Genomic DNA, 16413 nt, shown 5'->3' on the forward strand with positions numbered 1-16413 from the left:
TTTGTGGATAATGGCTCTCATTGTAGTTCACTGGAGTTCCAAAGCCTTAGGAAATTGCTTTATAACCCTTTCCAGACTGAGATGTCAGTGACTTCTTTTCTCAGTTGCTTCTTTAGATCGTGGAATGATTCGTTGCTTTTTGAGATAATTTAGCCTACTTCACTCTGTCAGACAGGTTCTATTTAAGCGATTTCAGGGAGTAGTCAGGCATGGGTGAGGCTAGTGCAAATGAACTCAGTTTTCTAAAAATTGTGGTTATTAACTGTTAATTCATGATTTAACATGAGAGGCAGTTCCTTTTCCACACAGGACCAAGCATATTTGAATAGCTTTCCCCCCTTAATGAATAAAATATTTCAAAAACTGGACTTTGCCTTTATTTCGGTTATTTTTCTCTCATATTAAAATTTGTTTGATGATCTGAAACATGTGTGACAAATACGCAAAAAAAGAATAAGAACTCAGGAAGCAGGCAAATACTGTTTTTCTCAGCACTGTACAGAGCTGATTTGAATGTCCATGTTTTCTGTTTCGCCTAAGCTTCCTGTTGGACGGTAAACTGGCAGGTGTTTTTTAATGTATGCTCACTCTTAACAAAAACTGCTATTAGCACAGGATATTTTCTTCCCTTCTGTCCCAAGTAAGTGAAGAACTTTAAGTCATTCTGGTACCTTTGAACTCATAATGACATAGTAATACACAATTTATACAGCGGTAGTCTTCAGAACAAATCTTTTCATTCTTCACAAACCCACATCCACCACACCAGGTATTTCAACTAATACCACCCCTGAAACTCACATGGTGGGACTCATCTTACTAGGTGTGAGCATCTGGAACCACATCACAAAGAAAATGTGCTGGCAGCTATAAAATCAGGACCCTTAGTGATGAACAGTAGACCTCTCATAGCGTGAACCACAGAACATAAATTATTACAGAGAAACTGGAGACAGTTGGGTTGAACAAAATTATATTTAGAACTATAAAATCTACAGCTTAAAACTTTGCAAGGAGGATCAGACTGAATGCAAATGTAATAAATGCTTCCAACACCATATCGATAATGCAGACTTGCTCACATGTTAACACCTCGTTTGTGGATTTAAATGAATAATGTACCAAACTGAATTTCAGATGGTAAGTAACTTAGCATTTCCAGTTTTACTTGTTTTTGGGAACAGAAGTCCAAAACTGTGAAATACACTAAAACCTACATGCAGTCATGTGATGGGGAAAAAAAAAGTATTTACAGCACTTTGTTTTGACTCGTGAAAAGCAAAGTACACTCTTACAGTTTCCAGACGTATTAAGAGAGTAAATATTTGTCAGGTGCTGCCAAATAAATGTGTGAGCACCTATATAAAAGCAGAAGTTTTGGCAGTTTGCTATTCTGGAGCATTCAGTCAAGACTGAGAAACTAAAAAGTCCAAAAGCTACATCTCAGACTTAACAGGCCTCAGTTATCATGTTAAATGTTAAGGTTCATGATAGTACAATTAGAAAAAGCCTGAGCAAGTGTGGCTTGTTTGAAAGGCCTTCCATGTGAAAGTCTATTCTCTCTACAAAAACATGGCAGCACAGCTTAGGTTTTCAAAGTTTCATCTGAGCAAATCATACGATTTTGTGAACAATGTCCTTTAGACAGACAAGACCAAAGTGGAGATATTTGACCATAATGACCAGCACCACATCTGGAGAAAAACAAAAGCACAGCCTATCAGCACAAGTAGCTCATATCAACTGTTAGACATGGTGGTGGAAAGATCATGATTTGGGCTTGATTTGTAACCACAGGACTCGGGCATCTTGTAGTCACTGAGTCGACCATGAACTCCTTTGTATACCAAAGTATTCTCAAGCTAGGCCGACACTGGGGCAACACGACAATGAGCAATAGCACAGCAGCAAATTTACAGCAGAATGGCTGAAAAAGAAAAGAATCAAGGTGTTGCGATTGTCCAGTCAGTCCAGAACTCAACCTGATTAAATGCTGTGATGGGTGACTGTGAGAGCTGTGCATGAATGAATACCTGTAAACCACAATGAACTGAATTAACACTGTAAATGGTAAATGGTAAATGGCCTGCATTTGTATAGCGCTTTTCGAGTCCTTAAGGACTCCAAAGCACTTTACACTACATTCAGTCATTCACCCATTCATCCACACATTCACACACTGGCGATGGCAAGCTACATTGTAGCCACAGCTGCCCTGGGGCGCACTGACAGAGGCGAGGCTGCCGGACACAGGCGCCACCGGGCCCTCTGACCACCACCAGTAGGCAAACATGGGGTTAGTATCTTGCCCAAGGATATTTGGCATGCAGCCAGGAGGCAGCCTGGGATCGAACCACCGAGTCAGTGTGGTTCGATCCCAGGCTGCCTCTTTATGGCTAAAATAAGTCGCAGAAAAGTGGCTGACCTGCTCTGCCACCTGAGCTACAGCCACCCCAGAAAGAAGAATACATAAGATTGGGACAAAATTCCTCGATGTGAGACACTGACAAAGTCAGACCGAAAACAATTCCTTAAAGTTGTTGCTGCTAAACGTGGTTCTACAAGCTACTAAATCATCAGTGTACTTACTTTTTTCCCAGGAGTGTTATAGGATAAACTGAGTGATTACCTGCTTTTTTGTGCTCCATAATGTTTCAGTGTTCAACTGGCATCTTTTAACTGATTATAAAAGAATATGCTAAAATAAAGGATGAAACCAAATTTTCTTTCAGGAGGAAGCTGCAAAAGACTGCATTCAACATCAATTTCCTAAAAACCTTTTTATTAGAACAGGATGGTGAAACTTGTCAGCATGAAACATGAGAATGAAAACAACACAGTCCTGTCACCGTTAAAGACATACACACCAGTATCTGTAAGCATGTGTGGTGGATGAAGTCGGGATCACCTCTGGGAGTAAATCCATGAACCGATGCTCTGCCTGCCAACACATTATTTTCAAGTTCTCGTGCACTCACTTACATATGCACTCAAACTATGCGTGGTTCACCCTGTCCAAAGCAATGTAGAAACTTTTCTTGTCATCCAAACAGTGCCAGCCGATTGGTCCAATCTCGCAGTCTGCACAGATGAGGTACTTTATTCTCCCCACGTCGTTAGTGAAGCCCACGTTCTCAAAAGTGTACATGTCATCCACGAACCAGTGGGCAGTCAGTGTGTCACCGTCCACTGAGGCCTCTGTGCTGCTGAGGCCACTCTTTTTCCGCATGGATGGCAGGAACAGCTGGTGGCAGAAAACACAGGAACAGATGATTTAAAAAACAAAACAAAAAAACTTGTGAAACAGCACAAAATTAGGAGTGAAACAGGGTAAGCATGAAGGGGTTTGTGTCAGCCTCCAGCTCAGATTTAAATTTCTCTCATCTGTTGAGCACAAATACAGCTCATCTTGAAGAAACAGAGTTAAATCCCTGATTTTCTACTTTGCATTTGAGCGTAAATAGGATGTTTTTCTTTGCATAGAATTAGCTGAGTATGAAAAAAATTTAATAAAAACCTCCAGCACCTGCAGTTGTATTCTGCTCTTCAAAGAGTCAGCATATCCTAAATATCCATGTGCCTTTTGCTCACACATCTGCAGAGCCAAGTCTGTCTTTAGTAACTAAGGCCTAAAGAATACATCTGTTTCCTTTCTTAATTCAGTAGCAGCACCTGCAGTATATTTACTGAAAAGCACCCTGAAGAATCAGTAATTTCATTCATTCATTTATTTATAAAGCACATTTAATAACAGCAGGAAGCTGACCAAAGTGCTGTACAGAGTGACAGTTAAACAATGACATTGACAAGAACGACAGGTAAGAAAATTAAAAGAAAATTAGGATAAAAGAATTGGTAACTCATGCAGTTTCGAAAGCCAGAGTAAAAAAATTTTTTTTAAGTTTTAAGATGCGATTTAAAAAGAGTAAGAGTTGGGGCCTTTCTAATGTGGAGAGGTAGATCATTCCACATTTTCAGTGCCACAACCGCAAATGCCCGATCTCCTCTATGAACCATCCTAGATTTATAGAAGGTAAGGAGCAGGTGAGCAGGTGATCGCTTGATCGAAGGGCTCTAGAGGGCGTATAAAGCTGCAATAGATCAGACAAATAGTCCGTTGTCTGGCCAATTAGCACTTTATAAGTCAAAAGTAAGATTTTGAATTTAATTCTAAAACGCACTGGAAGCCAATGAAGGGAAGCAAGCACCGGAGTAATATGTTGGTGTTTCTTCACACGGGTCAAAAGGCGAGCTGCAGCATTCTGTACAAGTTGGAGCCGGGCCAAGCTGGACTGACTGACACCCACATATAGTGAATTGCAGTAATCCAGTTGAGATAAAACAAACGCATGAATTGCTCGTTCCAAATTTCTAAAAGATAAAAAAGATCTCACTTTGGATAGGAGCCTTAATTTAAAAAAGGACTGCTGGACAACTGAATTAATTTGTTTCTCGAATGTAAGTTTGCTATTCAAGAAAACCCCCAGGTTTTTTACATGCGTTTTAACAGCACATGTTAGGTTGCATAAGTCCAGATCTGGGGCATTGAAATTACAGCTTGGTCCAAAAATAATTACCTCAGTTTTATCATGGTTGAAGGTAAGAAAATTTGACGCCATCCAGGTTTTAACTTCGTCAAGACATTTGACTAGCGATTCCATGGGCGTGGAGGTGTTTCTATTAAACCGAAGATAAATCTGGGTGTCGTCGGCATATGAGTGAAAGCAGATGTTATGCTTCCTAAAGATTAGGCCTAGGGGCAACATGTAGATTGAAAAAAGAATTGGGCCTAATACAGAACCCTGCGGGACACCACAAGTAAAAGGAGCTGGGGAAGAAATAAAATCATCAAGGCTCACGGAAAAAGTCCTCTCGGAGAGGTACGACCTAAACCATTCCAAGGGGATACCTTTGATACCACATTGCTCCAAACGGGAGATCAGAATGCTGTGGTCAACAGTATCAAAGGCTGCAGTTAAGTCTAGGAGCAGGAGCACAGCTGGGTCTCCTGAGTCAGTGATTAAAAAAATATCATTAAGTATTTTTAGGAGGGCAGTTTCTGTGCTGTGGTGGGTTTTGAAGCCCGACTGGAACTTCTCAAAAATATTATGACTATTTAGAAAGGTTTGTAGCTGCTCAAATACAATCCTTTCTAAAATTTTTGACAGAAACGGAAGCTTGGAAACAGGTCTAAAATGAGCAAGAACTACAGTACAGTAATGACTTTGGTGTTTACAATCATTGGTCATTTTTTATTAGGTACATCTGTTCAATCGCTCATTAATACAAATAGCTAATCAACCAATCACATGCCAGCACCTGGCAGCAGACAACCTGCTGAAGTTTAAACTGAGCATAAGAATGCAGAAGAGAATCTCTGAACGCACAACACCTATCGATCTTCTGATTGTGGCTTACAGCAGGATAACACTCAATGTAACAGCTCAAATGAACTCAAACTGGTTTCTTAAACATGAAAATGAGTTTGCTGTACTCAAATCATCTCCACTGTCATTAGATCCCCCAAAAAGCACCTTTGGGATGTGGTGGAACAGGAGTCACATCATGGATGTGCAGCCAACAAATCTGCAGCAACTGTGTGATGTTTTCATGTCAATATGGACCCAAATCTCACGAGGAATTTTTCCACCTTGTTGAATCTGCCACAAAGAATTAATGCAGTCCTAAAGACAAAAACTGGTCCAACCTGGTCCTAGCAAGTTGTACCTAATAAAATGACCAGTGAGTGCATATCTGCCTCTGATTGGTTTGTTTCAGCAGCACTTTGGTTTGGCTTTATTATCCTTTGGAGCACACAGGAACTCACTGATATTAAAACGATGAATGTCAAAAGAGACTGAATGCATGCGCCATACCTCCTTCTCCGCTAACACGGCCGTACCGGGGCAGAGCACCTTGGACCCGCAGCGTTGACACAGCACAGACTTGCTGTTTTTGCCGTCATCAGAAACCAGGCTGGATTGGTCTGTGCTTTCTTTCGATTCCTGATCCATGTCGATCCCCAAAGAAGAGCAGGTTTACTCGGACGAACGAGCACAAAGAGGCTCAGGGGAGACTTCCACCAAGAAAACCAGGCTGGTCCAAGAGATCTCCGTTAACTGTAACGGTTAAGGAGATGATGTTAACTAAAGTGCGATCTTAAACAAAAAAAGAAGAATAAAGGGAGGGCACGAACAGAAAGGGTGCACCGGAATTACGAGCCGTGCGGAAGTCCCTAATCCTAATTCATTTTTCTTTACGTTACAAATACAGGTCACACATATTCCTAAACCACAGCTTGAAAAATACATTTAAGAAGATAATTTTAACCTAATGCAGTCCAATGGGATGACCCGTATCTTCATGTGTGCTAACTCCGGGTCTGACACTGACAGACATAAACCTACAGAGCAGAGACATATGTTTTAGACACATGCATTTTAAATTAAGCCAAATAACGCGTACCTATATGTTGCAGAAGATGCTCTGAACAAAACTGTATGAGACAAGCAAGCTAGCCCAAGCTAGGCAAACAATCTGGGTCTCTGTGTGCCAACCAGTAGATGCTCCCGTGTTGAAACACGGAGCTGTGACTTGGTTCCCAGTTAGGTTTTATTTTGTTGTTTTTTTCTTCACTGTTTACCTAACCAACCAAACAACCAACCAAACAAAAAAAATCAGCTTAGTTTAGGTTAATTTACGTACGAAGAAGTATTAGGACCACATAAAAAAAATAGTGTCCATTTTAAATATTAAAGATTTTGAGATTAAACTCGAAATAGCAAACAAACAAACAAACAAACAAAGTCAAACTGTAGAGATTCCATTTGTCCTTTTAAGCCAAACAGCTGCCACGGCTCCTATGCCCTCTGAAAAACGTGTAGATGAGTTAGTGAAACAAAATAATCAATTGTCTTATCGTGTCCTGTGTTACAACATACAGGACGTGATCATCCAGTCCGAAGCGGGTGGATTATGGCTATCCTTGCATCTGACCATTGCCAGCCATTTCATTTTGTATAAATCCGGCCACCAGATGCAGCTTTCTGCTTTCTCTCTTCAGTGTCCTTATACTTATCGCCACAATTTCTAAAACTAAATAACTAAAACCGAATCCGAAGTAAGATTTCACGATCCCATCTACACAAGGCATTGTGTAGAGGGTATAACAGCCGTGGCAGTTTGTCTCAAAAGAAAAACTGTAATCTCCACATTTTGACTTTATTTTCAAAATGATACTCCTTCATATGTATACCAGAGCCTACTTGAGTATTGAATATTAGGAAAATCAGTACAGGTATTACAATAAAGCCTCATAAGTTCATAACAAATTAACAAGTATCTGCTTGCCTAAGTTAGTTTTCCCCAAAAGTTCCTCAAATCATTTCACTTAGTTTTTATTTTAGTTAACTATAATAACCTTGTTTCCAATGTGTGGGCCGCGATCTTGCAAGCGAGCCGTCAGATTTAATTTCCTGTATAAATAATTCAATTGCCTGAAATACCTCTCACCATGTGTGTTGCCCTGTGGTAGGACAAACAGACTGAGATACAGCTACTTAACGAATACCTTAACACTGAACCTCAACAGACACTGACTTCAACCACCTCCACCTTCTCTTTCTGCAATCATTTCTCTGGTGTATAATATCACAGCTAATGATCAATATCTTCAAATGATTAGAATTCTCTTCGCAATATTGTCTATTTTTAGCTAAGTCACGATGCAGTTTCATGCTGCTCCTTAACATGAATGCTTTTTGTTACCACATTATTACCATCTTATGTAGTACTTTTGTAGATCTTATGTAGTACTTAGTACTGGCTCTCAAATTTACCTTAGGAATCCTAATGGAGTTTTGACTTGTGTTTTGAAATGCAGTTTAAAATTGTCATGAAATGTTAACATTGTAAAAAGAAACTGAACTAGTGAAGCCACAGGGTTTAAAAAAATACTATCAGAAGAACACAAAAATAATATTCTGCAGCTGACCTGAGAAAAATAATTAAGATTTTAGGCTCCTGCCTAGTACAATATCGCCCCCCCCCCCGCATATACTTTATAGCTAAACATTTATCACCTTCAGTAAGTTTGAGGCTTCATTTGTGAATTAAAAATATTAAGTGTGTTCAGGAGTGCAGTTTTGCTAACACAGCGGTTTATATTTAATTTGTACCACTGACGACATGATACAATCAAATTATGTTTGAACAAACATCAAACCACAAAGGAAAGCACTGAAACATGGTACAGATTATATTCTCGACATACCTGAGAAGAAGTAGACCATGAATGCTTTTGTCTTCATTTTTTAAACTGGTGATGTGTCATTTGAAAGTTCAAGTCATACATTCCTGTGACTGATGTTGAACCTGCTGAGTGTATGTTAATGTAATCAGCTGCTTGTAGTCCCTGAACCTTTAAAATGTATACTGGAGAAAACTGGACACCACATTTTCACGTGTGGAAAAGAATTTATTACAATAATTTTCCAAGATTACCATTAATAAATATTTAGGTTTACATTTCTGTGAAATGTATGATTTATCACTTTCTACACAGGACATTACACAAAGTCAAGAATACACATTGTTTTAGTCTTTGTAATAAAGCTTGAATAAGTTCATCTAGAAAAAGGAGTCTTAAATTGAAGTTCATACAACCTATCAATGGAAGTGTAAGTGTAATGCAAATCCAGTAATGATTCGAGATATATATATATATATATATATATATATATCTATATCTCAAGGAAAACAAGAAAAGTCAACATCCGGAAATCCTTGATACTCCCTTCACTCTTAAGATAGGCCATTTTATTTAAAAACATTTCCATTGGCCTAAGGCACAGGAATACTAAAACTTTATACAGAGCATGTTTCCTCATATGGATTCTAAGTTTTTTAATTTAATAATGTACGCTAAGGTGTATTTCATATTTATACCTCTCACTTCATTTGAGATCTAACAAAAGAAAAACCTCTGACAAAAATGCAATTGAACCAATCCATATCTGTACATTGTGCGTAGCCCAGGAACTAACTCTAGAAATTAATCCATGAAGTGCTGGGTGACTGATAAATAATGACTGGGTAGTTCTTGTCACCTCAATGTTTCAAGCATCTTAGTTTAACCTGAACTAAGCTGATTTATTTTTATACAGCAGCTACAAACTCTTAGGGCTTTTCTGTGCCGTTAAATGATTTGAAAATGATCCATTTGGGATTTTTCTTGATTTAAACGACGCAACAGAAGCAGAAAAGAAACATCCAACCCTGTGAGGATCTGATTAGCTTTAATCCATGTGTTACTCAGACACTTACTGTGCGTAGCTCTTATTTATGGGGCCTAAGCTCTAAGCTTTATTCAAAAATTATTTATCTGTTTGCTGAGCAGGGAGTGTCCACATGAACAAACGAGCTGTGGATGAGCTGGAGTTAGCCAAGAGGCAGTTTTCCTCCTCCAGGCATATGGTTCAAAGTCACCCTAAAACCACACAAGAACGTAACACTTAAGCTTTGACCGGGCTTTCAGATAAACTTGTGGTTTATTGCTGAGTGGGCTTATGTAACAGATAAATGAATATGTGCCGGTACACACACCAAAACAGACAAACAAAAACAAAAAACAAGTGCTGACAACCATGCCGAAAACTAGATGCTCCCAACCAGCTAAGCTGTCTTCAGCTGCTCTACACCAAACTCTTGCTGGACAGCACATTCATCTACTAGCTTCCATGGAAAATAGGAAAGGAATGGTTTACAGTATGTGCCTTCTTCTACAGCACAAATTGGTGAAAAATGACAAAGTGGCTGGGGTACTAGTAAGCTGCAGTTTCAGGAATACATGACTTTTTTTTTTGGCTAAAATCCCACTTTTATCTTAGCTGAAAATGCAGATTTTAAGCTTAATAACAATTTTATTAACAAGTAGCGCCTGTTTCCACCATGGTACATTGGCTAGTTAATGCTACTTTATTGAAGCAAAAAGGAGCCAAAGCAGAAAGATCACAAAAAACCCAAACAAGATGTTAAAAAACATCAGAAGTATAGAAGGAGGAATAAGTGACTGTTTTGAATTCCAGCAGCATTTTGTGTTTGTGTGTGTGTGTGTGTGTGTGTGTGTGTGAGAGAGAGAAAGAGGGGGCTATAGAGAAAAGTTTAAGTCACAGTCAGGCCTCTCAGAGCAGAGAGTCATCTGTGCATCCTCCCTCGAGGCCGTATCGGAACTCCTGCAGGTTGGAAACGCCATAGAAATGGATGAACGCTGCTGCCACGACCAGAACATGAAAAATCTGATGAGAATGGAACTGACAGAAAGAAAGATGTGCATATTAGCAGCATTTATTATCATTTGCTTGGTATTTAAACAAACTACCAAAGATACATCCAGAGGCTACAGCTGAGTATAACACTGTTCCTTTAGTCACTCACTCCCTTCTAAACCTACAATAGAAGGACGATCTGATATCCTCATGTTGGTGCTGTTCCCTCGTCATCATAAATAATGTTGTTCCATTGCAAGTGACCAATCACCTTCTGCTGATGTCATCGCGACCTCGAAAAAAAACAAACGCCTTAAAAAAATCTACTTCACTTGCGAGAAGAGAAACCGCCTCTGTAAGGACAATATGTGTAATGCTTACCATTTATGAAAGGAAAGTATCGTAAAATGCAAAGAATTCAAGTTCCTGGATCGGCGGACAGAAGCGGTTTCTCTTCTCGCAAGTGAAGTTGATTTTTTAAGGCGGTATTTTTCAAAGGCACAAAAGGGGGACGTCACAACAATGTGATTGGTCACTTGCAATGTTGAACCTGGAACAACATTTATTATGATGATGTGGGAACAACACCGACACGAGGATATCAGATCATCCACAATGGACTGTAAATACTGAGCTTTGAACTTGCTCAGACCACTACTGACTGCTTGCATGTTTGAGGGAGGAAAAACTTACCCAGATGTCGCACTTGCCGGGGAAAAAGCGTTCAGGGATCCTGGCTGCGTACAGACCAGCGCCGGTGATATACATGGCCCCCATCAGGTAGAACCAACCCATCTGGCCGACTGTGGTTGCCTTAACAAAGCCCTCCTCAATGGTGAAGTGCATGGTGGGAACAATGCCACTTAGTCCGAGACCCATGAAGACGCCTAGAAACATGGATTGCAGTTACGTGTTATTAGTTTCCTGAAAATATCCCCACTGCTCAGAAGAGGAATAAACGGAGGTGTGATAAAACTGCAAACAAAACAAACTGCTGCAAGTGTAAACAGTGTGTATGTTCCTTTACTGGTGCCCACCTGCTCTTGTAGGTCTGTGACGAGGTGTAGAGAATCGGTCCCACTGGGCGACAATGATGGCGGCAATGCCGAGGATACATACAATGGTGAGGTAGATAAGGCGAGGCTGAGGGGAACAATAGAATGAGTAGTACAGCCAGGGCACGAAGGAGCCCATGATTAGGAGGGCGATCCCCGAGTAGTCAAGCCTGAGGAGAGAAAATGAGTGTTTGGATAGAAGACCTACAACAGAAATATCAAACTCATTTTACACTGCTGACCACATAGAGCCCACTTTAATCTTAAGTGGAATGCACCAGTTCCACTCCTCTTTCTGTCAGTGTAGACAAGTTTAGAAATATTTTAATATTAAAAAAAGTGCAAGTTCAGAAATGCCTCTAAGTTTTTCTACATGAGAACGAAATGCTGATTTGGTCTTAAATTGTAACAAATAAATCTGTAAAATTACAGAAAAGGTTCTGTTAGCTCATTGTGCAGACTGTCCTGCAATTATAAAACAGATTTAACTGAGAGAATGTCCTCTTTTTTTCTTTTTTTACAGCGAAACCAATGTAAAAAAAACTCAACTAAAACAAAAAAATCCCCAAACAAACCCCCAAACAAAATCATAGATTTTGTTAGTAGACAGTGAAAAAACAGGAACTTTCTGTCATTTGATTGTTTATCTATTGCTTAGTTACTTTGGTGTAGTATGAATGGATATAGTGGAGGTCTTTATCAGTAGGAAAGGATGTAAAACTTGTGAAAATACAGTTAAAAGTCTAAAATGCATTCTGTGCTTCACATTTTTCAAAGCCATCAGGTGGGCTAGATTGGGGTCTTTTGCGGACTGATTCTGGCCCCCAGGCCTTATGCTGCAACACCCCCAATCTAGAAGAAGCAAAAACTAAAAACTTTTTCATGTTTCTGAAAAAGAAAAACAACAGAACTTTGTTTCCAGGTTTATTCAAAACATATATTGTTGAAATATGATAACTGCTATGTAAACATGAGCTGTGGGTATATTAAGTATAGTGATGCTTCAAGTCTGCCACAATAAATACTCTGCATCTTTAACCACAGATCAATAAAAGCACTGACAAACTCTGGGGTCAGGTTCTTGTTAAATGACCCTTGGAACATGGACAAAAAGGGTTGGCATCAAATCACTAGCTCCTCCTGTTCTTACAGTAATATGTGTGTGTGTGTGTGTATATATCAGTTAAACATCCAAACAGAAACATGTTTTAAAATAAATACTAAAGTCACTTGATGATTAAACAAAAACTATAGAGGATTTAGCACAGTGTTATAAATATTTAATCAATATTACACAACACTCAAGGCGACAAATTTGAGTTGCTTGTGTGATTTGAAGATGCGACTGAACTTTAACAGCCTCTATAAACAAATGAAATTTTATTTAGTCTGACAGAAATTAATCGTTCATGATGTGCAAAGCACCGTTTGACAGTGTGAGGCCTTACTTGGAGAATGTGCGAGACACTTTCTCAGAGTGGCAGTAGACCGTATGAAAAAGCCAGGAGAAGCTGAGGCAAAGCACAGCACCCAGGAAGAACATCCCAAACACAACCTTCTCTTGCAGTGGGGCCATAAAATACATGTTGGGCCGCAGCATGGTTAATGTGCCCAGACACAGGAATAAGATCAGCCCTGAGAAAGACAAAACAGGTGGGAAATATCCAGAATGACTCAGATGAAAATATTTTTGACCATAATGGAAAATTTTTATCTGCTGCTAATCAGTTTGTAACACTCACCTAACAGGTGAGTCCAGATGTTTCCTGTTTCAGTGTGAATTCTGAAGATGCTTCCGAAACAGGCCCGGAAGGATGGCATGGGTGGTCGATGTCCGTGCAGGAGGTAATCATTGTCCTTCAGCCACTCTGGCAGGACGTGAAAAGGGATTACTCTCCAGCGCCCCTCCCAGACCTGAAAAACAAGAATAACTTTTGCTCAGAGAGGCATAAATTCTGAGTTTATTGTGAGGGTCTTCAAATAAAACACACAGAAAAATGAAAAACAATACAGGAGTTATATTCAGCATGTTAAAGATTGTGTATGAATTAAAAACAAAAACCAAATATGGAAACATGTCTGAGAGTTTGAAGGCAAAATTAAACAGACCAATATTATTAAAAAAAAAAAAAAAAAAAAAAGTACTCCGTAAATGTGTCGTTACAGAACTGTGACCTAGATATGAAAGACATTTTTCAGTACAAAAAAGAAGTGCTCATCATTGCTCTTGTGTGGACTACTTACTTAATGAACACAGTTTCTTGTGATTTATTAAGAACACTGACATATTCTTAATAAGCCAATTCATTAGTCTTTTTCCCTCAACGAGTTCTGTTTAAGCATTAAAAGACAATTTTTTTTTTTTTTTTTTTGTTTTACCTTATGTACAAACTCCTCCATCTTCTCCATAGCATGGTGAGCCTGTAGCGGTAAGGTCAGAACCTCACCCACCTCATCATCCTCCTCTTCCTCATCAGCAAGCATTGCGGCTCCCTTTAAAGAGGTTACGACACTACTGAAGTTACAGAGAAATAACAGCTTCTTTCTTTGTTGCTTATTCTGAAACAATCCTACCTCAGGGTGGACACTTTTGGATACTCCCTGCCGCGCCCCTCCCTCTTCCAGCAATGGCCCCAGCTCCATCAGCTCAACATCTGGGACCTGGCAGTCCTCAGAGATCCGGCAGTCTGCATCACTGGCAGACCCGTTTCGGCCTGACATAGGGAGACTGCCTGATGATCCACTCACAGTCGATGTATTCTGCTTCAGATGGTATACTTGAATTTCCTCCTGGGGGGCACCAGAATTGCAATCAGCTTTACAATCTAAGTATGTCAATACCTTCATGTAGTCTGACTCCAGTTCTCTTCAGTCCTCGAAACACTCAGTGATTAAAACTACACAACTAAAGACTGCAACAAAAATAATAAACTAATAAAAGAAAAGTAAAAACAACCAAAATTAAATAACGAATATCTATGATAAGACTGATATTACGTTATCTACAGACAAAAATGCCTCACAATGCAAATGAGCTAGAATTAATTATGAGATGATAACTGTGGAGGCAAGAGGCCAACAGTATTATTGGCTGATATCTCTGTTGTACAGGATAAAAGACTCATTTCGAAACACCCAGAGCACAACCTGAAGAAATAAAAATGAACTGCTTTGTCCACGACTTGAATTCGGAATATTTAAAAGAACTAAACAAAGCAAATCAGGATATGTTGTGTTTTGTATTTAGAACCTGACAAGTATGTCAACTAATATGTTGTTCTAGACCAGGGATGTCACCTAAAACCTGGTCTGAAAGGGGATCAGCTTTAAGTAACTGAGAACAGAAAAGCAGAGCCTGCCAGTAAGGAGAAAAGAGGTGACTGACTTTAACCTACATATTTAAATAAGCAGCATTTGAATGTAACATGTTAAGTTTACATTTATCAAATGAAGGGTATATCCTATGAACGCTGATGCTGATCTTAAACACTTTTCTTTTTTTGTGCCTGCGGTAAAATAAAGCCATCAGTCCAATTTGCTTCAATTGACCTCCTTTGTAAGTGAAGTTTCTGTTTCCATGTTACTGTGTCACTATTAGTAAGCTGCTATATTATATTACTATAAAACATTTAGTATAAATAGTCTGCATTGCCTTGCTTCAGGTTTATGCCTAACTGAGAATAAGCCTTTGTAGAAAAACAAAGTGAACAATGAAAGCAATCTGTCTGTGATGCCTTGTTTTTTGATTAAAGTTTAACGGTTATTTCTGCACTTCTGATAAACAAAATGTCCACTGTGCTTCAGGAAATGAGCCCCGCTTAACAAAACTGGTTAGAAATAATCACTTTACTACAGATAAATGCTGCTGATTTCCTACTTTCACTCTAAATGAAACCTCTTAAGAGGTTCTCAATAACTCATCTATGTCATAAACCCATCTACTTGTCATTTCATAGGGCTTCAACAGCTCAATAATTAGCACTCACGATGCAATTAATACGTCTAGTACTTCTAAAAAAAAAAAAAGGACATTAATGTGAGCTTCGCATGAAACCCCTGTGTTACTGACCAAAAAAAACAACAAGGAAACAAAAGAAGTGGCTAAACTTGTTTAGCTGTACGTCTCCGGACAAGTACAGCACGACGGCAATTCTTATTTCAGACAGGATAACGATTTATGTAACCCTAGTACTGACTGCACACATAACACATTTAACCATTTTACTGTTTAGCCCAGGCTCCCAGACGGATGTTGATTAACGTTAGCACAGCGTCAGACGAAACAGGGACCACAAAATGTAAACAACACCAAGATACAGAGGATTTGATACAAATTCTCAGTATCAGTACGCTTTCTTACACTTTTTAAAGAGTAAAGCATTAATTGTAACCTTTTCCGACAACGCTTATAATGAGCTGGTCTGAGGTGCTATAATATCAGGTTGCTAACGTTTCCTTTAAGCTAGCGCCGAGCTGTCGCTGAGGAGGGGACAATTTTCAGAGAATTAACTTAATAATAAAAGTATTTACGAATTCATCAGTCTGAAGTATTATCTAGAAGCTTTACTGTCCCAAGATCATTTATGACAAGTTCATTTAAAGCAGAAAAGTTACCTGGCAGGGTAGCCTTCAAACCAGGAAGGTGAATTATTTACCGACGAGAAACACAATTCTTTCCGGAAGTTGAAATGTCTTTTGTAAGCCGAATCCAGTTCTCCTTTCAAAATAAAAGCATCCATTCGAATGTCGAGAACAAGTCAGACGTCTTCACGAGGTCAGAAAAGGTTTTTAAATTATTAATTTTAGTCAGTGCAATTCCAAAATGACTTAAACAATGTAAAAATATTGTTTTTAAATGTAAATGTTTACAAATGTAAAACAGACAATAGTGCAGACCCACAGCCCATTACACAATAACTGGTAGGACTGATATGATACATAGGCGAATGCGTAGTGTTGGAATCTTGCACTGGTGTAAATAACCCAAAATAAGTCCTGATGTCTGCTGATGTGGTCTGCTGCCATAAAAGTCAAGAAAATGGGTTTATATGCTCCTGTTGTTGCATATGGCTCTTTTATTGCTATTTTTTATA

The 16413-nt window shown here is 39.1% G+C and overlaps 2 protein-coding genes across 2 annotated transcripts; both read right to left on the reverse strand.

Moving 5' to 3' along the window:
* Positions 1–2400: 2400 nt before the first annotated feature.
* On the reverse strand, positions 2401–6730 carry rabif (RAB interacting factor). Its single transcript, XM_006784342.3, has 3 exons — positions 6466–6730; positions 5877–6119; positions 2401–3244 (listed from the first exon to the last, which is right to left on the reverse strand). The coding sequence occupies exons 2-3, from the start codon at positions 6012–6014 to the stop codon at positions 2996–2998; spliced, it is 387 nt and encodes a 128-aa protein (XP_006784405.1). The 5' UTR covers positions 6015–6119; positions 6466–6730; the 3' UTR covers positions 2401–2995.
* A 1725-nt stretch (positions 6731–8455) lies between these two features.
* On the reverse strand, positions 8456–15962 carry adipor1a (adiponectin receptor 1a). The gene is made up of 8 exons (XM_087840700.1): positions 15937–15962; positions 13895–14110; positions 13700–13813; positions 13063–13234; positions 12769–12955; positions 11303–11490; positions 10959–11152; positions 8456–10310 (listed from the first exon to the last, which is right to left on the reverse strand). Exons 2-8 carry the CDS (start codon positions 14039–14041, stop codon positions 10182–10184), a joined length of 1131 nt encoding a protein of 376 aa, XP_087696826.1. The 5' UTR covers positions 14042–14110; positions 15937–15962; the 3' UTR covers positions 8456–10181.
* Between the last annotated feature and the right edge of the window lie 451 nt (positions 15963–16413).

The sequence above is a fragment of the Neolamprologus brichardi genome, chromosome 5 (assembly GCF_056152115.1).
Source record: "Neolamprologus brichardi isolate AB-2024 chromosome 5, ASM5615211v1, whole genome shotgun sequence".
Classification (NCBI taxonomy): domain Eukaryota; kingdom Metazoa; phylum Chordata; class Actinopteri; order Cichliformes; family Cichlidae; genus Neolamprologus; species Neolamprologus brichardi.